Genomic DNA, 24651 nt, shown 5'->3' on the forward strand with positions numbered 1-24651 from the left:
CTTTTTCCTGAAGGATACTGTGATTTCATGCAATTCACACAACACTTAGAAACTGCATGTCAGAATTCAGAACCTGACAATACAAGTTTATAAAAACTGAAGAACGGATGTAGTGCCACTCTCCTCCTCAGACAAGTAAGTCTTTCTCATTTAAAAGCAAATATTGTCTTCCTTGAGAAAATAACATTTCTCTCTGAAGAGATAAACCCTCTTACCAGGAGCAGTATAATACAGCGGAAATAGTATGACTGCCAACCAAGAAACCCGAATCCTAGTTCCAATTGTGTCCGTAACTCTGCAATGAGGCAAAGCATTACCTTTTACTGAACCTTAATTTTCTCATCTATAAAATGAGGGTGCAGTATATGATGATCTCCAAGGTTCCTTCCAGCAGTGTCTCCATCCCAACATTTGTGTGCAGGCTGAATAAACTTTAGAAATGAGATATCCAACGTGCACCAGGAGGACACGTTCGTCCAAATTCTAGTTAATCTATTCACTCATGTCAAGGGAAAACAGGGAGACTTCAGATGAAAACCCCACCTTTTCCTCCATCTTGTCAAAGCTCATTCTGATTCTTCTGACTGACTACTCCGAGCTCTTACAAGACAGCATCCACTCAAGGAGACCCATTCCTAGGAACTGCCTTTCAGAAATGGTAATGATACACCTACCTCTCACCCTCCTACGTTCACAGCTGTTGCCCTGAACATTATGAGGTTTCGGACATTTTACCACCTTAACCTCCATCAACTCATCTTTACACCTCTAATCCCGGCTGGACTGTAATGGATTTTTATGTAGCTAGAGAGGTTGGTCAACCAAGACAGAAGTCACATCATGGGGGGTGGAGCAAGATGGCAGAGGAGTACGAGACCCGGATTGCGTCTGGTCTCAGGAATTCAGCTGGATAGGGATCAAACCATTCTGAACACCTACGAACTCAACAAAAGAGGGAAGAAAAGAATAGCAACAACTCTCTGAACAGAAAAATGACCACTTACTGGAAGGTAGGACGTGCGGAGAAGTGAATCCAAGGCGATATTCGGGAGGATAGACGGCGGGGGAGGGGGCCTCCGTCGGCCGCTTCTGGCAAGTGATAGAGCCGCGGAGTACAAAATTGGAACTTTTAGAAGTCGGCTCCACTGAGGGACCTCACTCCAGTGGCTAAGCAGGGGGTGGAACCCTCTCTGGGACAGTGTGGTCTCAGGACACTCAGGGTCACAGAAAGACCGGGGGTGCCTGAGTGCAGCAGAGCTCCCAGGTACCAGAGTGGGGAAGCCGGCTGCAGAGACGGAGCCGAGGCGCGGGCTCTCAGCTCGGGGTGGCCATAAACTGTGATCCGCGGCCCAGTCGGGCCACTGCTCCTCCAGCAGGGACCCAACAAGCGGCAGAGCCGGCAAGACTCCCCTTCCTCCTGCAGGAGGAGAGGCGCGGGAGCGCACCGCAGGGATCTGCTGGGTTTCGAAGTCTCTGGTCGGGTGCCAGAGATAGAAACGCTCGGTCACAGGCCGGGTGAGCACGGAGTGCGGCCGGAGACCAGGGAGACGGGAGTGACTGGCGGCTTTCCTCTGGGAGCGCACTGAGGAGCGGAGCCCCGAGTTCTCAGCTCCTCCGGGGCAGAGACTGGGAGGCTGCCATGCTCACTGTCGTCCTCAAAAGCTGTACCAAAAGCTTGGAGGGAACAAAAGCGCCCGAGAGCAACCCCGAGCAGATTACTTAGCCCGGACCTGGCAAGGGTGGGGCAATTCCGCCTCCGGCAAAGACATTTGGGAACCACGGCAACAGGCCCCTCCACCAGAAGATCAGCAAGAACTCCCAGGCAAGACCAAGTTTATGGATCAATGAGTACGGCAGAACTCCACACCTAGGGGAATATTGCACGTAGAATTCATGGCTTTTTTACCATGATTCTTTAGTCTTTCAAAGTTAATTTTTTTAACTGTCTTTTTTTTTAATTTTTCTTTTTCCCTTTTTCAACCAACATCTTATCAATCCCTTTTTTAAAAAACATTTTTATTTTTTATTTTTAGAGTCATATTCTATCCCTCCATAGTACTTACCCTTATTTTTGGCATATATATATATAAGTTGTTCTCGCTTTAGAATTTTCAGATACAGTTTCCTCTAACAGATCAAAATATACCCAGATCTCTAGTGTATGGATTTGTTCTAGTCTCCTGCCTGATCACATTCTCTCCCCCTTTTTTTTTTCCAAATCCTCTTCTTTCTTTTTTCAAACTTCTTATCAATTCCTTTTATAAAATTTTTTATAATTTTCATCTTTACAGTCATCTTCCATCCCTTCATCGTATCAACCCTTATGTTTGTACATATATAAGTTTTTCTTTCTTTAAATTTTGGGAGGCACTTTCTTCTAAGAGACCAAAATACAGCCAAAATCTAGTGTGTGGCACTGATCTATGCACCAGGTTGAACATATTTGATTATATTCTGTTTTTTTGGTTTTGTTCTGTTTTTGTTTGTTTTTATGTTTTTCTTTTTCTTTTCTCTTTCTTTCCCTTTCTTTTCCCCTGGTTTCAGGTCTTTTCTGATTTCTTTAGAGTATATATTCTGGGGACGTTGTTACCCTGTTAGCATTTTGTTCTCTCATTCATCTATTCTCCTCTGAACAAAATGACAAGATGGAAAAAATCACCTCAACAAAAAGAACAAGAGGTAGTACTGACTGCCAGGGAACTACTCAATACGGACATTAGTACGATGTCGGACCTAGAGTTCAGAATCATGATTTTAAAGATAGTAGCTGGGCTTGAAAAAAGCATGAAGTTATTAGAGAAATCCTTTCTGGAGAAATAAAAGAACTAAAATCTAACCGAGTCGAAATCAAAAAGACTATTAATGAGGTGCAATCAAAAATGGGGGCACTAACTGCTAGGATAAATAAGGCAGAAGAGAGAATCAGTGATATAGAACAATAAAAAGTGGAAAATAAAAAAGCTGAGAAAAAGAGAGACAAACAACTACTGGATCAAGAGGGCAGATTTCGAGAGATAAGCGATACCAAAAGATGAAACAACATTAGGGGCGCCTGGGTGGCTCAGATGGTTAAGTGTCTGCCTTCGGCTTGGGTCATGATCCCGGGGTCCTGGGATCAAGCCCCATGTCGGGCTCCTGGCTCAGCGGGGAGCCTGCTTCTCCCTCTCCCCCTGCTCATGCTCTCTCTCTATCTCTGTGTCTCAAATGAATAAATAAGATCTTTAAAAAAAAAACAAAAACAGATGAAACAACATTAGAATATTTGGGATCCCAGAAGAAGAAGGAAGAGATAGAGGGGCAGAAGGTATATTGGAGCAAATTGTAGCAGAGAACTTTCCTAATTTGGGGAAGGAAACAGGCATCAAAATCCAGGAGGCACAGAGAAACCCGCTCAAAATCAATAAAAATAGGTCAACACCCCGACATCTAATACTAAAACTTACGAGTCTCAGAGACAAAGAGAAAATCCTGAAAGAGGCTTGGAAGAAGAGATATGTAACCTAAAATGGTAGAAATATTAGATTGGCAACAGAACTATCTACAGAGACCTGGCAGGCCAACTGGCATGATATATTCAGAGCACTAAATGAGAAAAATATGCAGCCAAGAATACTATATCCAGCTAGGCTGTCACTGAAGGAGAGATAAAATGCTTCCAGGACAAACAAAAACTAAAGGAATTTGCAAACATGAAACCAGCCCTACAAGAAATATTGAAAGGGGTCCTCGAAGGAAAGATAGAGCCTAAAAGCAACATAGACCAGAAAGGAACACAGATAATACACAATAACAGTCACCTTACAGGCAATACAATATCACTAAATTCATATCTTTCAATAGTAACCCTGAATGTAAATGGGCTAAATGCCCCCATCAAAAGACACAGGCCATCAGATTGGATTAAAAAACAAGACCCATCGATATGTTGTCTGCAAGAGACTCATTTTAGACCCAAAGACACCACCAGATTGAAAGTGAGGAGGTGGAAAACCATTTACCATGCTAATGGACACCAAAAGAAAGCTGGGGTGGCAATCCTTGTATCAGACAAATTAGATTTTAAACCAAAGACTGTAATAAGAGATGAGGAGGGACACTATATCCTACATAAAGGGTCTATCCATCAAGAAGATCTAACAATTGTAAATATCTATGCCCCTAAAATGGCAGTAGCCAATTATATAAGGCAATTAATAACAAAAGCAAAGAAACACACTGACAACAATACAATAATAGTGGGGGACTTTAACACCCCCGTAACTGAAATGGACAGATCATCTAAGCAAAAGATCAACAAGGAAATAAAGACTTAAATGACACACTGGAGCAAATGGACTTCAAAGACATATTCAGAACATTCCACCCCAAAGTAAAGGAATACAAATTCTTCTCTAGTGCCCATGGAACATTCTCTAGAATAAATCACATCCTAGGTCACAAATCAGGTCTCAACCAATACCAAAAGATTGGGATTATTCCCTGCATATTTTTAGACCACAATGCTTTGAAACTAGAACTCTACCACAAGAGGAAAGTCGGAAAAAACTCAAATACCTGGAGGCTAAAGACCATCCTACTAAAGAATGAATGGGTCAACCAGGAAATTAAAGAAGAATTAAAAAAATTCATGGAAACCAATGAAAATGAAAACACAACTGTTCAAAATCTCTGGGATCCAGCAAAGGCAATCCTGAAAGGAAAGTATATAGCAATACAAGCCTTTCTCAAGAAACAAGAAAGGTCTCAAATACACAACCTAACTCGACACCTAAAGGAGCTAGAGAAAAAAGAGCAAATAAAGGCCAAACCCAGGAGAAGAGAAATAATGAAGATCAGAGCAGAAATCAATGAACTAGAAACCAAAAGAACAGTAGAACAGATCAACGAAACTAGGAGCTGGTTCTTTGAAAGAATGAACCCCTGGCCAGACATAACAAAAAGAAAAGATAAGTGATCCCAATCAACAAAATCATGAATGAAAGCGATCACAACCAACACCAAAGAAATACAAACAATTATAAGAACATATTATGAGCAACTGTATGCCACCAAATTAAATCACCTGGGAGAAATGGATGCATTCCTAGCGATGTATCAACTACCAAACCTGAACCAGGAAGAAATAGAAAACCTGAACAGACCTATAACCACTAAGGAAATTGAAGCAGTCATCAAAAATCTCCCAACACACAAAAGCCCAGGGCCAGATGGCTTCCCAGGGGAATTCTACCAAACATTTAAAGAATTAACACCTATTCTCCTGAAACTGTTCCAAAAAATAGAAATGGAAGAAAAACTTCCAAACTCGTTTTATGAGGCCACCATTACCTTGATCCCCAAACCAGACAAAGACACCATCAAAAAGAATTGCAGACCAATAACCTTGATGAACACGGATGCAAAAATTCTCACCAAAATACTAGCCAACAGGATCCAACAGTACATTAAAAGGATTATTCACCATGACCAAGTGGGATTTATCCCTGGGCTGAAAGTACAACAACCACAAATCAATCAGGGTGATACAATACATTAACAAAAGAAAGAACAAGAACCATATGATCCTCTCAACAGATGCAGAAAAAGCATTTGACAAAGTACAGCATCCTTTCTTGATCAAAACTCTTCAGAGTATAGGGATAGAGGGTACATAGCTCAATATCATAAAAGCCATCTATGAAAAATCCACAGCGAATATCATTCTCAATGGGGAAAAAGTGAGAGCTTTCCCCCTAAGGTCAGGAACACGGCAGGGATGTCCACTCTCACCACTGCTATTCAACATAGTATTAGAAGTCCTAGCCACAGCAATCAGACAACAAAAAGAAATCAAAGGCATCCAAATCGGCAAGGAAGTCAAACTCTCACTCTTTGCAGATGATATGATACTTTATGTGGTATACCCAAAAGACTCCACCCCAAAACTGCTAGAACTCATACAGGAATTCAGTAAAGTGGCAGGATATAAAATCAATGCACAGAAATCAGCGGCATTCCTATACACCTGCAACAAAACAGAAGAGAGAGAAATTAAGGAGTCGATCCCATTTACAATTGCACCCAAAACCGTAAGATACCTAGCAATAAATCTAACCAAAGAGGTAAAGGATCTGTACTCAGAAAACTATAAAATACTCAGGAAACAAATTGAGGAAGACACAAAGAAATGGAAAAACGTTCCATGCTCATGGATTGGAAGAACAAATATTGTGAAGATGTCAATGCTATCTAGAGCAATGTACACATTCAATGCAATCCCCATCAAAATACCATCCACTTTTTTCAAAGAAATGGAACAAATAATACTAAAACTTGTATGGAACCAGAAGAGACCCCAAATATCCAGAGGAATGTTGAAAAAGAAAAGCAAAGCTGGTGGCATCACAATTCCGGATTTCCAACTCTATTATAAAGCTGTCATCATCAAGACAGTATGGTACTGGCACAAAAACAGACAGATAGATCAATGGAACAGAATAGAGAGCCCAGAAATGGACCCTCAACTATATGTCAACTAATCTTTGACAAAGCAGGAAAGAATGTCCGATGGAAAAAAGACAGTTTCTTCAACAAATGGTGTTGGGACAATTGGACAGCCACATGCAGAAGAATGAAACTGGACCATTTCCCTACACCACACACAAAAATAGACTAAAATTGTTGAAAGACCTATATGTGAGACAGGAGTCCATCAAAATCCTAAAGGAGAACACAGGCAGCAACCTCTTTGACCTGAGCCACAGCAACTTCTTCCTAGAAACCTCGCCAAAGGCAAGGGAAGCCAGGGCAAAAATGAACTATTCAGATTTCATCAAGATAAAATGCTTTTGCACAGCAAAAGAAACAGTCAACAAAACCAAAAGATAACTGACAGAATGGGAGAAGATATCTGCAAAGGACATATTAGATAAAGGGCTAGTATCCAAAATCTAAAGAACTTATCAAACTCAACACCCAAAGAACAAATGATCCAATCAAGAAATGGGCAGAAGACATGAACAGACATTTTTCCAAAGAAGACATCCAAATGGCCAACAGACACATGAAAAAGTGCTCAGCATTGCTCGGCATCAAGGAAATCCAAATCAAAACCTCAATGAGATACCTCCTCACACCCGTCAGAAGGGCTAAAATTAACAAGTCAGGAAACGACAGATGTTGGCGGGGATGCGGAGAAAGCGGAACCCTCCTACAGTGTTGGTGGGAATGCAAGCTGGTGCAGCCACTCTGGAAAACAGTGTGGAGGTTCCTCAAAAAGTTGAAAATAGAGCTATCATACGATCTAGCAATTGCACTACTGGGTATTTACCACAAAGATACAAATGTAGGGATCCGATGGGCTACGTGCACCCCGATGTTTACAGCAGCAATGTCCACAATAGCCAAACTGTGGAAAGAGCCAAGATGTCCATCCACAGATGAATGGACAAAGAAGAAGTGGTATATAAATACAAAGGAATATTATACAGCCATCAAAAGGAATGAGATCTTGCCATTTGTAATGACGTGGATGGAACTGGAGGGTGTTATGCTGAGTGAAATAAGTCAATCAGAGAAAGACATGTATCATATGACCTCACTGATATGAGGAATTCTTAATCTCAGGAAACAAACTGAGGGTTGCTGGAGTGGGGGTGGGGTGGAAGGGATTGGGTGGCTGGGTGATAGACATCGGGGAAGGTATGTGCTATGGTGAGTACTGTGAATTGTGCAAGACTGTTGAATCACAAATCTGTACCTCTGAAACAAATAATGCAATATATGTTAAGAAAAAAAAAAAGATAGCAGGAGGGGAAGAATGAAGAGGGGGGAAACTGGAGAGGGAGAGGATCCATGAGAGATGATGGACTCTGAGAAACAAACTGAGGGTTCTAGAAGGGAGGGGGTGGGGGGATGCGTTAGCCTGGTGATGGGTATAAAAGAGGGCACGTTGTGCATGGAGCACTGGGTGTTATGCACAAAGAATGAATCATGGAACACTACATCAAAAACTAATGATGTGATGTACAGTGATTAACATAACAAATAAATTTAAGGAAAAAAAAGAAGTCATATCATGAATAAGCAGCATGCTGAATATACATGTCTTACCTTACGCTTGTTGGTGGGACACACGTAGAGATAGCTTAGAATTGTTTTCAAACCAACTTTATCATTCAGCTTCTCATAAGTGGTTCCATAATCAGTTGACCTATAATTCAAAAGGAGCATTAATGAGGACAGAAGTATATGTCATTTGCCTGGTTGTCAGTACAATGCATGTTTTACATAGTAGCATGGCTCTCGGGAGGTTTCTAGATGATTCATTTAGTATATAATGATGCTTAGTTATGTACACAGAAGCATCACGTGAGTGGTTAACGTTTGCATTTAGATTGAATTGGTAAAAATTAAAACTCCATCTCTTTAGTGCTCCTTAATGTACATACACTGCATAAAGAATGTGGTTAAGTTTAAAAGATTAAGAGATAAGGGTATCTCTTGAACTGACCACAACAATAAAGAGTTTTTATGTAGATTTGACATTTTCAAACTTTTGCTTTATCTTTGGCACAGCAGAAAAGCAGGTTCTCCTGATTTATCTACAAATTGCGTTTCCTTTCATGAGTCATAGAATATATGGTGGGTCAGTCCCTTCAAAGGTCATTCAGTCTTTTCCTATTATTTAAGAGTAAGAAAACATCTTAATAATAAGGAAATTTCACAGCCTTACTCATTGGCCTTTTCTGGTGTTAAGCAACCTGTAGTTGGGAGGACATTACTTCTTGGCACTTACCTATCTTTTTTGAAGATTCTCTCATCTTTATCTAGCCCTTGGTTAATAACTTATTAATTCTGACTGAATCAATAGGCTTTAATCAGCATGTCTATCAAATTTTATTACATATTTCAGAATTGTAATCTCATTAGATCATCATTACAACCATGTGCAGGAGGAAATATTATCTGTATTTAAAGAAAGTAGTTGACAGAATCTAAGTGACCTATTCAAAGAAAACAGCTGATAAATTGCCAGGTAACATTTGAATCCAGGTGTTCTGATCCTAAGCCCTGTGTTACTTACTCTATACCACAGTTTTTCCATTGTTTTTGTTTGCTTCAATTTAAAGGAAACATACGATTTCCTCTTGGCCTTCTTTTTACATATAGGAGATCCCAATTCATCCATTCATTCATTTACATCTGTAGAATTCCTAAAATGTACCAGACCCTGTGCTATGTACCAGGATACAACACATTGCCCCCACTCTCAAAAATCTCACAGCTTTATGTGAGAGAAAGAAATATAAGGCTATGGGCGCCTGGGTGGCTCAGTTCGTTAAGCGACTGCCTTCGGCTCAGGTCATGATCCTGGAGTCCCGGGATCGAGTCCCGCATCAGGCTCCCTGCTCAGCAGGGAGTCTGCTTCTCCCTCTGACTCTCCTCCCCCTCATGCTGTCTCTCATTCTCTCTCTCTCAAATAAATAAATAAAATCTTTAAAAAAAAAAAAAAAGAAATATAAGGCTATAATGTGTTTAGTTCAATGCTATAGATAAGAATTAACAAGGCTTAGACATTAAAGTTGGTTTAAACAGAAATAAAAAATGCAACCATTTAAATTCATTCCTGATAGTGATAAAAGCATAAATTCCTACAGGCCATGGAGACTACTAGAAGAAGTTTGTGTTAACAACCTCATCACCATGCATTAAGAAGCTACCCTGGACCAGGGACTGGAGCACGAAAGCTGCATAATGTATGAACCTGCATTAAGGGATTAAGAATTTAATCTGGCTGGAGGAGATCTAGGGCATTTTCCCCCTAAAGTTTGTGTGTGTGTGTGTGTGTGTGTGTTTATATTAATTAATTCTATTATAAATTAAATAATCAATTATATATAATTAGATAATAGTCAACACTTTATAGAATTTAGGTGACTTGCAAATCAGAGAAGATTGGGGTATTATGTAAAGTTTCTTGAAGAACTATTGTACTTCAAAATGGAAAATGGGTAGGGTTTTAGGAAAGGGAAGTAATCAGAGCAGAGCATCATGAACTAGAGGGCACCTTGTGTTACCCAAATATATAACTGGCTTTCTTCTGGACCAGCCTGCTCTCTATCCCAATCCAACAAACAGTGGTTTGATACCCAAGAATATTTGAAGAGCATTCAAAACTTTCACAGATCTTATCCATAAACCACAAATTTCTTTAGATCCTCCTTCCATATTCGTCTTTTTCCCCCCTCAAACTCATGCTGATGCGAAATTTCCTCCAGATCTCTAAGAAATACCTGAGACTTCTTTCTTCACTCAGTTGAATCTTGGTGTTTGACATATTTTTCCCCTACTCCTAGGTCAACTTCCCCTCCTTCCTAAGACTTGTCTCCAAAATTTCACTAGCCTTTCTCTAGCTCCTTTCATCAGATAACTTTTTCTAATCTTTATTCTAAACAATACTCATGAGTTCAAGAACCAACAAATAGATGCAAAAATCTATTGGGGGAGGGTGGTGGTAGTGGGAGGGGGAGAGAGTGTGCAAATATGGCTCCACTGGCACATGCTGCCCGGCCACAGGTGGACGTCAGCAGGACTATGTTGGAGATGAGAGAATGGTTTAATTTTCCTAGTGGGATAATAGGAATGGAGGCTAGAGAAGTAGGAACCAGTCTATGCGGGGCAATAATTAGTTTCTTATCATTTCTATCAACTTGATCCTTGAGCTATTTAATGGATGTGTTTACATTTAAAAAGTATACTCTACAAGGGCAAATGAGGGTGACTCCATGAGGAATCTACATGGAATCATTCTCGTTTGTGTGTGTGTGTGTGTGTGTGTGTGTGTGTGTGTGTGTGTGTTTAGCTGAAATCTCAATGTGACAGGATGATAATAGAGTGACCAGCTCAGACATACATTAGTAACTTTCTTTTCAGAGAGCTTACAATATGTCATTGAATACTTTCCCTTTATTATAATATCACCAGTCCAGATCCTTCAAGGTGTCTGCCACCATTGTTTAATGCTGTCTCTTGCCCCTTGATTTTTCAAAGCTCAGCAACTGAATCAAAATTTAATTCTCAATTCCAGCAGAGCTAAGTGTTTAAACATTATGGCATTGTAATAATTAACAGAGAGAGAAAAAATTATGCATTTCCACATGCCCAAAACTGCACAGACTAGCAGTTGTTCAAATTTGTCCCACAAAATTAGAATTAGATAGTGCTACATGCATCATGGGCAATACTAACAGTCGGCCAGGATACATCGATTCAAGGGTACAGAAGTGAAAATATTTAATATCTGCAGACCAGTTGGTAAATAGTTACTGTGCTAAGTTCTCCGAGTAGCACTTCTGCCAGTCTTACCACATGGCCTCTCCCTTGGAGACCTAGATTTCCTCACAGTCCAGCAACCAAAAGACTGAAGGCACAGCAGAGGTCCTCAAGAAATTTGCTTAGCACTAAGAGGAGCACCTGTTCTGATTGGTTAGTGCCTATGCCAATCAGCCTGAGCCCCAGTGGAGGAGACAGTGACCTTGGAGAAGGCACTGCACCCTGGAAAGTAATTCCCAGTGCCCATCTGCAAACTCCCCTTCCCAGCTAACAGATGCTTCCAGTTATGCTTTGCATGGTTAACGGTGGGAACTGCAGCCCTCTAGGGATCTGGGCTCTGAAAGAGCGGATGAGAGACAGACAGTTGAGCTAATGTACTGGCTGTTAAATATTTTAAGTATCATCCCTAGGTATGGGGGAGAGGAGAGTTATCTGAGATCGAAAAATGTTAGGAAATGTTTGATAAGGAAAATTTAATGTTCCTTTACTTGAGAACTTATAAATTTTATTCTTCTCAAATACATACATAAATCTTTTTATTTTAATATATGCTGTGAACCTACTAAACGCATATTCCATGGAGCATTTTCCAAACATATTTGACTATAGGGTTCATTCTTGAGGGCTATCTAATTAAATTACTGTTCTGAGCAACATACTTTGAAAAAGCATATCAAAAACAAAAAAAGGCACAAGAAATATTATGAATCTGTTTTATAAGAAAAGGGGAACAATAAAAATAGTTAAAACAAATCAAATTTGCAAAGAGAAATGCCTGCCTATGCTAACCATAAAATGACTACTGTTGTCAAGCCAAAAAAAAAAAAGTAATCTTAAAAAGATATATAGCACACAGAAATGTATTTAAGATGCAATATAAACAGCCTTGAATTCTCAACTTGTACCATTTCTTAAAACATTCCAAAACAAACATTTTTTTTCAGATTTTATTTACAAGTTGACATATACAGATGGAAAACAGGGTTTTTGTCAACATCTATGCTGTGTAAGAAAAAGCTGAAACCTTTAAAAAAAGTGCATTCCAGTAAATATACAAGTGATTAAATCAAGGTGCTCAGGTTTTTGCTTTTGATCCTTAATCCTTATACTACCTTTCTGCAAACATATCTTAAATAGTGACTTTTAGAACATTTGAATGTATGTCTTGATTTAAGTATTTACTGTATTCATAGAGCTGAAACGAGTTGCCCTGATGGATGGAGAAACCACGTTCAATGTATGGCACCACCCACCTTCCAAGACCTTGTGCTCTCTTTCAGAGGGCACTGTCCCATCACACGCAAATAGGAATCAATACAGAGCATGACTAGTTTCCACAGGGAGTGGCAGAAAGAAAACAGGATTGCATTTCCTCTGCTATAATCATATACCATCAAATGAGATAATAAATAAGCACAGAATCATCTGTAAACTACATTAATCCATAAAAAGTACTTAACACAATGACTGGCATGTAATAGCAATCTCTAAATGACAGTGTGTGTTTATTTATTTTGTCACTAATTCTTTCTTGATTATTTTTGGTATCCTTTACCCATCACTTACTAAAACCCACAACATGAACCCTTAAGAAGAATTTGAATCACAGAAAATAATTTAGATTTAGCTTTTTTAGAAGAGAAAATATTCATGAAGTTACTACCATTTTTAAATGTAACCAAATCTAGTCTATCATATTTTAAAGGATATGGGTGCCAGTAGCTTTGCATGGGGCTTGAATTAGAGAAGAAAGGATAAGAACTGGAATTGGAGAGTGACTGATTCTACACTCTGCTTCTATAATAAGTGTGCCAGGATTTCCTGAATGTACTATTATGCTTAGGAAACCTAACAGATAATAAAAATGAATGTTTATCGGGGTGCTTACAATGTGATCTTCATTCTGCATGCTTCACATGCAGAAGCCCATGAGATGTACACTGATACTAATCACAGGTTATAGACAAGGAGGAACCAGGAGTATAAATGAGGCCACAGAATTTGGAAGATGCAGTCCTCACTCAGGCTGCCACTCGAGAGCCTTCATCCTTAACCCCATGCTGCACTGCCTCTCTCAAAAGCCACAAGAGGAAAAGGAAATACATCTACAAAATCTAGTTCAACATTTCTTTATAAAAGGAATATGAACTCAAGCTGTTTGAAGTTTTACATGGTGTAGACCAAAAGCTGGCTTTTCTTCATACCAGGTAAAGGCACGGGGGCCTGCCAGAGAGAATCCATCTTAAGAAAACCGTAAGCAGAAACTGTTACGATAGGTTAAGAAGAGGAGAAAGTAGGTCTTTCATCTGATCCACTTTAGCTCCTAGAAAGGTTAGAAATATGGAAAAATTGGGTCAACTTGTGAATTATCTGATGACGTCTCATGAAGATTATCAAGACGTCACAGCTTCACAGAAAGAAGAAGTACTTAAAGTCAAACAGAACCAGACATGGGCTCTCAACCAGCTGGGTAACCAGTCCATTCCCCGATGTCCTCAACAAGTCAACTTCAGACGTGCTTTTTTATCTACTAAGTTGGTGACATAAAAGATGACCAACTCTTAATTCCTCTGCCTTTTCTGCCTGCCCCCCACCCCAGCCCACTCCAGCCTTGCTATTCCATGTGTCTAGAAAGTTCTTTCTCCAGATGGCCTCCTCATTTCTTTCTGAACATTGGTAATCCTGTATGAAACAGCAACTTTCCCACCCCTCCAGCACACTCCAACCTCCTTATCCTCTTCTGTTTTCTCTGTGCATAGTATTTATCCCCATCTGATAGATTTCTACCTTTTTTATTTTTTTAATTTTCTGTCTTTCCCCCTCCGGAATGAAAGCTCCATGAGAGTAGAGTAGAAAAGATGTCTGTTTTGCCTGCCGCTGTTTTCCTCACTCTCAGAAGAGTGTCCCAGACATGGCAGGCACTCACAATTTGTTCTTCACTGACTGGCTGACTCGATGGAACCTTGCTCTTCTTGTATGGCCAGCTGGATCTCTACTAAGCCAACATGAAGAAGCCTGCATCATCCGGCAGGGACTCCTACAGTCCTTGTTCCCAGCAGGTTCAATCAGCGTGTGGGGTGAAGTGGGACCAGGGTGGGGAGCATGTCCTATGCTCCTCCACTTTTTAATCGAGAAACCCCTGCCTGGCATCTTAGACTACTCCAAGTGCCATAAGGGCAGTGGACATAAGTTTGGTTCCCCTGCCCCCAAATCCCCAGGCCTCAGGACAGTGGTGGCATATCAGATGTCTTCTCCATACAGAAGGTGAATGAATGCAGAAGCCTACTGGACACTCTCTGAACCAAGAATGAGCCAGGCCACTTCAAAAAGAAGTAGCCTTCGGACTCCAGGGAAGTAACATGCCCTAGCCCATGCACACCAAGCCAAGGTCACAAAACGAAGACCTGAGCAGCAGAGGGAAGCTCAGGGACAGGAAGCAAGGGAGCACTGGGGCATTGCTCAAAAATCAGTACCAGTGAGATTTCCCAAAAGCGGAGCAACATCCTCCTCTCAATCAAGAAGCTGTGGCTTCTGTGTTTTGTTTCTTTCCTAAAATCATTAAGAGCAGCCACTTTCATTGCTCCTAGTGCATTTGGCGGCATAAAAATAGCTTCCAGAGCCAAAGGTACATCGGCTGCATTGCAGACACTGCTCCTTAATAACTTAGGATGCATGAGGTTAAGGCAGCGAGAGTAATTTAGGGTTTGGAAAATGTTTGCGAGTGAGTCGACATTTAAATAACTTCATTATCATTCATTGACAGATTTTTTTTTAACCTGTCAGTGCAACTGATATTTCTATTACCATGTTATAACAAACCCCTGCACATTTTAAATACAGTCACCAGATTCCATTAGTCTACCCACTGTCAAGAAAATATCTCCAAATCCGTTTTTCATAATACCTCAAGAATATAATAGGCAATCTACATCAAACGGTGACGTGGAGCTGAAGGAAACTGTCTCCTGCTTTCTAAGGATTCTGCCGTGAAATACGTTTGCCTGTCAGCCTAAACATATAATTTAAACAGGCTGCTGAGACATTATGGTGCATCCTGAGCTGAACAAGCTTCCCTCTGTTTCTTGGATACCCTGAGCTTTTCAGGTTAATTTGCAGAATTAGAGGGAAGGGGGTTAAATAGTGGGCTTAGGGAGAGGCATGTCAAGGTGATATAAAGATATTTCTACTCTGCCACGGGTCACAGTATTTCCAATTTAATTTGATTTGTAAATTTTTTAAAGTTATTTTTTAAATGTAAGGTATGGGCACCTATGTGTCCACAAGTTATAAAAGTTCCCGCTCACCCTTCTGGTCCTGCTGAGCCACTGTCTTCGCTTCCTGGTTGGATTATCACGTTGTGTTCCTGATGTTCCTTTCTCATCACACAGTGTAGCTGAAATAAGAACGCTGAATGCGTTTGAATGTGACTATGTAGGACTCCAAGGAAAAGGTGGCAATGACGTCCACACCACCCTGTCACACACGCCACTTATTTCCACCAGAGGCAAAAGTGTTCGTCCATAATACAGAGAACACCAAAATAGCGTTTACTTGTACCTCTGACAGATATTTCAGTTCACCGAGTATAAAAATAACTAAAACCCGAGCTGATACCTGGATCTCTAACTATTTTGCCTAAGAAAGGGAGGGCAAATAATTTAAATCGAGGCCTCCTTTTCAAGTAAAGGTTTCTTTTTCGGGAGCAGGGACAGGGAAGAGCATTATCCTTAACTAGATGAGCTCCACGACTTCCATCTCACACACACGCACCTGCCTGTCCGCAGCATCTCCATCTGTACCCTCCACTCCCCTGCTACTTCCCAAGCTGGGGCAGGCGGTTACCATCCTGTTGTGGCTAGAACTCCTTGCAGGAGCACACTAAAGTGAATGCTCGCTCTTTCTCAGGGGCGGCCGCTTTCATGCCTCCCAGGCTTTGCAAATGCGATACCCACTGCTCAGCAGACACGTTGATGGTGGTGGCGAGGGCAGAGGGCATTTATTCCTTCTTATCTTTCAAGATTTCACTCTGCAGACACTTTCCCTGGGACACCTCTCCTGGCAATGCCCCACGACTAGCGGACTTCATTCTTTCTTCCGTGACATCCCAGATCCCTGTCCATTGTACTGAAAGTGTCGATGCTCACAGTTTTCTGTGTTAACAGACTCTGCTCTCAGTAGGCAGGACTCATTCATATTTACCCTTTTACCCTTCTTTCTGCCCATTGCTCTGTTTCAAGGCTGCACTCAAATACCTCTTCCTTCACTGAACTTTCTTACGTCCCTCTGAAGAATGTGCTCAAACTCATCCAAATGGCTCCTACACTGTTTTTATATTCTGCTGTGTGTGACCTTAATCCGGTGCGGCTCTCCCCACCTGCTACCACCTCCTGGAGAGCACAGTGCATTTACACTTACTCTTCTGTCTCTCCAACATCGTAGCTGCTTCTTGCAATCCAGAAGGGGCTCCGATCATGGTGCTGAGTGAACCGAACACCACTTCTCTAAATGTTCTCCTCTGTTATTACAAAATATAATAGGAGAAATTTCACAATTGATGTTTGTATTTCTTTTTGCACGGTGAGGGGGCAAGAAAACTTCAGGGCTCTCCTACCCTGAGTTTATGTCAGGCAAGAGTCAATATGAGACATAAATATAAGAGAATTTAGGGGCTTACTTAGGAAGAACTCATACAAATATATACATAAAATGTCTTATACATTATTAAAGTATTCAATATAAATATAGCAATGGAAAACAAAATATGCATTTATCAGTTACACAACGATAAATTTAGGAGGGGGGCATGACTATTCAGCTTTACCAAGGGCTCTCTCTTCTGATATGACCCTAATCCCCAGGCATTTCTGATTCATCACATAGCACATCCATCCTCATGCTGAGGTCACATCCTCATAGGCTGCGTCACCCCATGCTCATACCTGCTTGCCAAATTATTTATGAATAATAATAATGAACACTTACTGAACACTTAAGACATACCACTCTCTGGCTGAGCACTTTACAAGGACTGGCTCACTTAATTTGCATTCCATGAGTTAAGTACTGGTGTGATTCACAACTTATGGATGAGGAGATCGAAACTTAGAGAAGATGACTGACTTGCCCAACGCTACATGGCAACAATGAGCTGAGCCCAATTCAGACCCAGGCAGTTAGTCTTCGAAGCCTGGATGCTTAATACAGAGATGTAGCAGCTCATGTACTGAAATTGTGCTCTTTATAGAAGAATAGTTTGTCTGAAAAAATGAAATAGAATGGAATTTCCCAGTGAAGCACACATAACTTAGATCACCTGCCTCCCAAACAATGAAGCACCTCTATGCATAGTATCTGCCAGCTACTATCCTAAAGTTAATTTTGTGTTTGAAGGAGGATCCCCAGGCCAAGCATCTAATAAGCCAAGACTCAAAGGTAGTGATGGTACTAGGGACCACTGCAGACTTTCCCTCTGGTTGTGAAGAGTTCCAAACAGGAAATGGCATACAGAATCCTGTGTTTTGCCATCCTCACCAGAAAATGAATTTGAGCTACAATTGCTAACTGTAACATGTGACTTCTGCCAGAGTGCTCCACTCTCTTCCAGAACACCCTGTTTGGCTAAAGAAGCACTGTAATTGTCCTGCCCTAGGAATAGGCAAACAGTAGTGAAATATTTATTGAATGAAGCCAACCTTACTTGGTCCTCCTCACCCTTCAGTCAGAACATGCATATGAAAATTATGAAAAACATCAAAAACTAATGATGTACTATCTGTTGGCTAATTGAACATAATAAAAATTATGAAAAATGTATTCTGGAATGTTTAATGGTGACAATGGGCTTTACTTGATTCCCTGACTGTAAATGATCCAATTATCCTAAGGTGTGGAAGTTGTTCTCTGGGTGTCACTGTCTAGGGTCAAATTAGGGTTTGTTTCCCATAGATGGCTAGAACCTCAGCCTTACATGATGGTGCATAACTGAGCTTTTGCTACTTTGAGTTTTCTGAAAGCTAAGTGAATGAAAAATGAATGAGGTGCTTCCTCATATGTAATCAGAGAGGAATGGACTAGCTGATCTCTAGCCTTGTTTGCAATATTCTTAGAATTCCTGTAGCTGGAGGAGTTTGGGGGAACTCTGCATCCATAGGGAAGCATACAGCACACTTCTGAGAAGTAAGGCTTAGAGAAAAATACCATCCCGAAATTGTAGGAGACAGCCAGGGGTTGAAGTGTTGAAATGGAGGTATATCCTTTGCCTGTTATATCCTATCTATTTTCTTCTTAGTTTCTTTAAAAGTGAAATGATTGAGCCCTGGCCAGAAAACATGGTTTGTTCATTGTTGCATATCATTGCAATATCTTATAGTATCACCATTTCTGTGTCCCAATTACTTTCAGGAAAGCTAAAAATTCTAGACTACTAGAACTTCAATAAAGTCTTAGAGATGATTACATCTCTATTCAATCGTTTTCTTTTCTTTTTTTTTTTTTTCTTTTAAAGCAGTGGGAGAGTTTAAGCCCTACTCTAAGTACATATTCAACAGATAGAGAGCTATCTTCATTGAAACACCTGTATGCCACTCCAACTGGTGCCCCCCCACCCACACACACCCTAGTCTCCCTCTTTTAGTAATTCTTTAACATTTTAACACAGCTTCCAAGGATCAAAAAAGTAGTTTCCACACAATGGAACAGGCTCAACTTTAGGATTCTGCAGATGAAGAAGCTGAGGGTCAGGGTAAAGCAAGTCAAGCATTCAGGTGAGACTTGAGTCATGAAGAGAACCCAGGTTTTCTGATTCTTGTGCCAAGACACTTCTCAGAATTACAGGTTATCAAATATGCAAAAGTACTTTAATCTCATCAGAGAATAAAATTCACTTTATAAAGCCTATCCATCTTAGAATTGATTAATACTGTAACGAAGGAACATAATACTATATGGGAAAAAGCCAATTCTCCTCCAAAACAAAATAAACAAAAAACACAGAGGCTTAGATGTTTAAGAAACCTGTACAATTATACTTTAGAATCATACCAAACTGAAAATGATGGCAACATTTGGGAAAGGGACCAGGACTAGAGCTGGTAGTCAAGAGGATATTAAAATTTTTTAAATTACATATAATCCTTAAAGAGAATGTATTCCAGCATCCCTCATGGAATAGATTAAACAAACAAACAAACAAAAACGCCCAGAAACACTTGTATCATTGATGTGTACCCCCTCCAATCTGCATGCAGTGATATCTAACTGACCCACAGGCAAAATCCCTTCCACAACATCTGGAGGATCCAGCCAACCAGGGACAGAGTTCTAACCTACACCATCACTTGAGGCCACACTAACATTCATCCACAAGTACCCAGGACAACTGCCAGGTTTCACTGCCCTCAGATCTTCCAATTTTGTTTAAAAAGCAAAGTAATATCGGAAAAACTGTCAGTCTCATCCACAATCTTAAAACAGCCCCTTCCCTTGGGATGCCTGGGTGGCTCAGTCGGTTAAGTGTGGGTCTTCGGCTCAGGTCATGATCTAGGGGTCCTGGGATCCAGCCCCGGGAATGGGCTCCCTGCTCAGCAGGGAGCCTGCTTCTCCCTCTCTCTCTGCCTGCTCATGCACATGTGCTCTCTTGCTCGCAAATAAAATAAAATCTTAAAAAAAAAAATTGTCCCTTCCCTGAATTCTTACATGCGTCGATGAACCCAGTATAAATTAAAACACTCAGATCCTTTTTGGCTTGCATCTTTCTGTGGCACTGGTGGCATCTGAATATGTGGTAACAGGTGCTGCAAGATATTCACCAGAATCCAAGCCTGATTCTTCGTAATCAGGCATAATGTGCAGCTCCCGTGAAGTTAATCTAATTACTAGAAGTAGAGTGTAGCACTATAGTGTAATGGTCCATGCATTCACTCATTCAACAATTATTTATGTTATGTTGTGTCTCCCATGTTCCAGGCCTTGTTCTGGGCCTGGGCAATAAAAGAGAGATAGGGAAAAACAAAACAAAACAAAACAACAAAAACAACTATAAAATTGCTGTTCTTGCAGAGCCTAAATTTCAGTGGGGAGAGACATACTGTAAACATAGACATAAATGTATAATTTTTCAGGGATGGTAAATGCCTTGAAGGAAAAGAAAAGAGTAAGGGGGACAGAGAGTGAAGATGGGGTGTTCAACTTTACATAGCACGGTCAGAGAATGGCCGCTATGATCAGACATTTGAGAATACACTGGAATGATAGAAAGCGGGCAGGTATGTATGGTAAGAAAGAGTATTACAGGCAGTGGCAAGAGCAAGTACCAGGATATTAAATGAGGTCCAAGCTCAGAGTGTGTGACTCACAGAAAGGAGGTGAGCACACCTAGGGCAGAGGCTAAAAACAAGGAGAGCGGGAACAGAGTTGGCCACTTCATGAAGATAACAGCACCTACACCACCCTGAGCCTCACAGCCCATGTTAAGCCTTTGGAAGGTTCTGAGAGGGGGAGGCATATTAGTAACATCTTTTTTTTTTTTAAGATTTTATTTATTTATTCATGAGAGACAGAGAGAGAGAGAGAGAGAGAAGCAGAGGGAGAAGCAGGCTCCCAAAGAGCAGGGAGCCTGATGCGGGACTCATCCCAGGACCCTGGGATCATGACCTGAGCTGAAGGCAAACACTTAGCCATCTGAGCCACCCAGGTGCCCAATTAGTAACATCTTTTTTTTTTTTTTTTAGTAACATCTTAATAGCACAAAGGTTCCAGGAGTTTAGTTTCCCTGCCTGTAAAAAGGGGATAAAATGGTATCCATTTTCATAGGATTGTTGGAAGGGTTAAAGGAGATGCTCCCTGAAAAGTTCTCGATGTATAGCAAGAATTTATCAATGTAAGCAGTTATTATTATAGGTGGTCGTTGGTTTAACAGCATTTGCTTCCAAGGAACAGATTTAGGAGATATAATCTGAAAGTCCAAAGGGCGAAAATGATATAGAACATAATAGATCACTGACTTAGAACAACTTATCTGAAATCCCAGAGGAAGGAAAAAAAATATAAAGGGAAGTGAGATACAGCATGGTTTCTTAAAACAGAGCATTCTCCTTGATATAATATTCCTAGAAGATATTTAGCAGGACACATTGATAATGGTGGGGCCTGTGAAATTTGTATGTTGGACTTCAGGGAATGAAACATGATATACTTGAAAGCACTCTCACCCTCACAAAACATCAGAAAACACTGCTTGAGGGAGGTGAGTCGGGGGCATATTATTTTAGAGAACTCGACTTATTTCTGACTAGAACTTAGATCTGATACCATGACCCAGATTCGTCCTAAAATATTTTGGTCCTATAATTCATTATTTCTCAACCCCCAAAGCCACCCAAATTAATTTTCTACACATATCCCTACTTTTTACATTCCTACTTTTTCAAACTATAATTCTCTCCTCTCAGAAATGACGTCCTCTAATTCACCTCCACTAAGCACCATTTTCAGTTTTCAATTGAAACTGGAGCTGGCTCCAGTTTCTAATTGCACCAATAACTCCTTCAACTCAAGGCCTTTATACTTCCCTTACTTCAGAACAGTTAGTGTTTATATGTCTACCTTACAAGGAAAGCGATGAGGGGTCACCCTTCCAAGAGGAGACAACATCAGGTCTCGTCACAGTAATGGGCTCTGAAGTTGCCAGTGCAGGCTTTGCCAATGACCTGCTGAGTGACCTTGGGCAAGTTGCCCAACATCTCTGGGCTGTTCTTTAATAATACTGATTGACTTCACAAGGTTGCTGGGAGGAATCATAATCAACCTGATTGTGAAACACTTAGTCAATAGAATACTTCATAAATATTTACTAATATACAATGAGCTCATTTCATCTGAGAGCCAAAGAATTTGCATCATCAGAGAAAACACTATCCAGACCCTGAAATAGTCACTGTTGTACCTGAAATGGATCTTTTACTCTTAAATACAAGTCTACTGGCATTTTGGGATGGTTTGGGTTTCTTATCGTAAGTGATGGGAGTGAATGGGATCAGAGAAGTTTAGTTACCCTCTAAACAAAGAAAACAGCAATTCTAGCCCATTAAAGCAGTAAAATGATATGCAGGGGAAAAGCATTTAACACTCCTATAATAACATGTGTGTACAACTGAGCTTATCACTCAACAAACCAGATGAATTGGGAACAATATATTACAGACACCGTGCTGGATACTGAGGATGAAATATAAAATAAGAAAGACTCCAGTCTTAAGGAGCATGCATTTTAGCGTAAGAGACAATCAATCCCACCAATAAGATTATATGATATTTTGTTGTTTATATAAGTTCTCAGATGAAAACAAAACAGGATAGGGGTGCCTGGGTGGCTCAGTTAAGCGTCCGACTCTTGATTTTGGCCCAGGTCATGATCTCAGGGTCGTGAGATCAAGTCTCTCGTCCAGCTCTGTGTAGCCTGCTTAAGATTCTCTCTCTCCCTCTGTCCACCCCACCCCCTGTGCTCTCTCACTCTCTCTTCCTCCCTCCCCCCCTAAAAAAAAAAAGATAAAACAAAACAGGGTATGGCTATAAAAAGTGACAGCATGGTGACTGCTTTAATTTGGATGGCCTTGGAAGACCTCTCTGGGCAGATGAATTAAGCTGGGGAGGGAAATGGGTGTACATGTAAAGCAGAAGAAATGATAGGTTCAAAGGCTTTAAGGTATATTCAAGGAACCAAAGAAAGTTGCACACTTATAGCTCAGAGGGTGATGAGTAGAGCGAAGCAGGCAGGAGCTAGATCAGGCAAAAAGCCTTCCCTGGAGGACAGCGTAAGAAGGTTGGATTTTCTCATTTGTGAGATGGGAAGGCACACAAGGGATGTGTTCAAAAATATGACAGAAACTGACAACATTTTTTAAATGGTCATTTTGACTGCTATGTGTAGAATAAACTAGAGAATGGCAGAAGTAGGAAAGCAGGAAGTCCAGTTAGGGTATGATAGGATGCCTTGGACAGAGGACTTAGACTAGGAGCCGTGCTTAGGCTTCGTTTTTCAGCGAGGACTACTTACAGGTCATCATCAAGTTATCAATTTCACCAGAACATATCTTGAATATCCCCCCTAATTACCTTGTAATTATTTTTATCAACAATTTCTAATAATTTCTCTTTGTTATTTACAACATCTTCCAGTTACAGTAATTTTTTCAGTTTACACTTTTTAGTGTAATCCTGATTCAGTATGTGAATGTTCCTTTTCATGTAGGACTAGGCAACTGCTGTGATTTCTGATTGCAGATACCTTGTATGGGATGTGGCTTCTTTGACATTGAGGGTGAAGTTTTTTATAATCAACATGAATAATTCAGTAGTATATTAGTTGTGCTTTATTATTACCATTTACTTCAACTTGAACTATAGTTTGAGAGTTATGGACTTTTTTTTTTTTTTTAATCAGCAGAAGCTCATCCATCACTTTGTATCCAAGGGAGCTACCAGGTTATAAAGTTTGCTATTTATAGCAACAATTGTGATTCGAAATGAGAATCAGTATTTTGTTCCCCTGCCATCTAACCTTAGGTCAGGCACAGGATCTACGATGGAATTTTACAGGAAGTGAAATGAAAGCACACAGCTGGAGATTAATGCCAGAGCAAGTGCTCAAGGGAACGCACTCTCTGGCTCATTCCCAGAAGAAAAATGGTCAGTAATGTGGATTGTGTGTCAAAGCTATGTGGAGGGGTGGCAGAGAAATGACAGACAGGACGCCCCAGCATTTCCACATCAGGCTGCATGAGCCTAATTCTCTGAAAATGAAGGATGATCTCCCAAAATTCTGTTCAGAGATTGCCTTGGGAAAGAAGTCTCCAGGACTTGTTAAATCTTCAGCTCTTTATTGAGTATCATTTATGTGGTAAGCTGTAAAGCTATACTTCCCTCCCACATTGCAATGTAATTTCTTGTGTCCCTTGCAAATTACCACCACCATCAGCACCCACTTAATCAGTCCCTTCATGCTGTACCCAAATATGTGGTGCTTTCATTAAGAGGGTGTTCTACAGCAAGGTGCCCATGGACAGAGACTGCACCTGTATGGTGTCCTCTGCATAGCCCCCAGCATAAGGCCTTCAGTAATTAGGTATTTATCTAATTTTTTCTTATAGTGATAAGGCTAATGAGAATCTGTTGCTATTTTCATACCTCTGAAGACATTTCAGCTCTTGTTTGCTTTAAAATGTGTTTGAAAATCCTGAGAGAGACCTTTTCTTTTTTGCCACAGCTGGGTTTTTATACAAATGATGAATAATAACCAATCTTCCCTAAAATCCAGGGAACAAAATTCAGGATGCTTAATGG

The 24651-nt window shown here is 40.5% G+C and overlaps 1 protein-coding gene across 5 annotated transcripts in view; it reads right to left on the bottom strand.

Annotated features, from left to right (window-relative positions):
- Positions 1–24651, bottom strand: part of SORCS1 (sortilin related VPS10 domain containing receptor 1) — a 562053-nt gene that overhangs the window by 252854 nt on the left and 284548 nt on the right. For all 5 annotated transcript variants that reach the window (XM_027596992.2, XM_027596991.2, XM_027596990.2 and 2 more), the window contains exon 3: positions 8092–8191. In XM_027596992.2, the coding sequence (XP_027452793.2) occupies positions 8092–8191 (100 nt within the window). The remainder of the gene's footprint in view (positions 1–8091; positions 8192–24651) is intronic.

This window comes from Zalophus californianus, chromosome 15 (assembly GCF_009762305.2).
Source record: "Zalophus californianus isolate mZalCal1 chromosome 15, mZalCal1.pri.v2, whole genome shotgun sequence".
NCBI lineage: Eukaryota > Metazoa > Chordata > Mammalia > Carnivora > Otariidae > Zalophus > Zalophus californianus.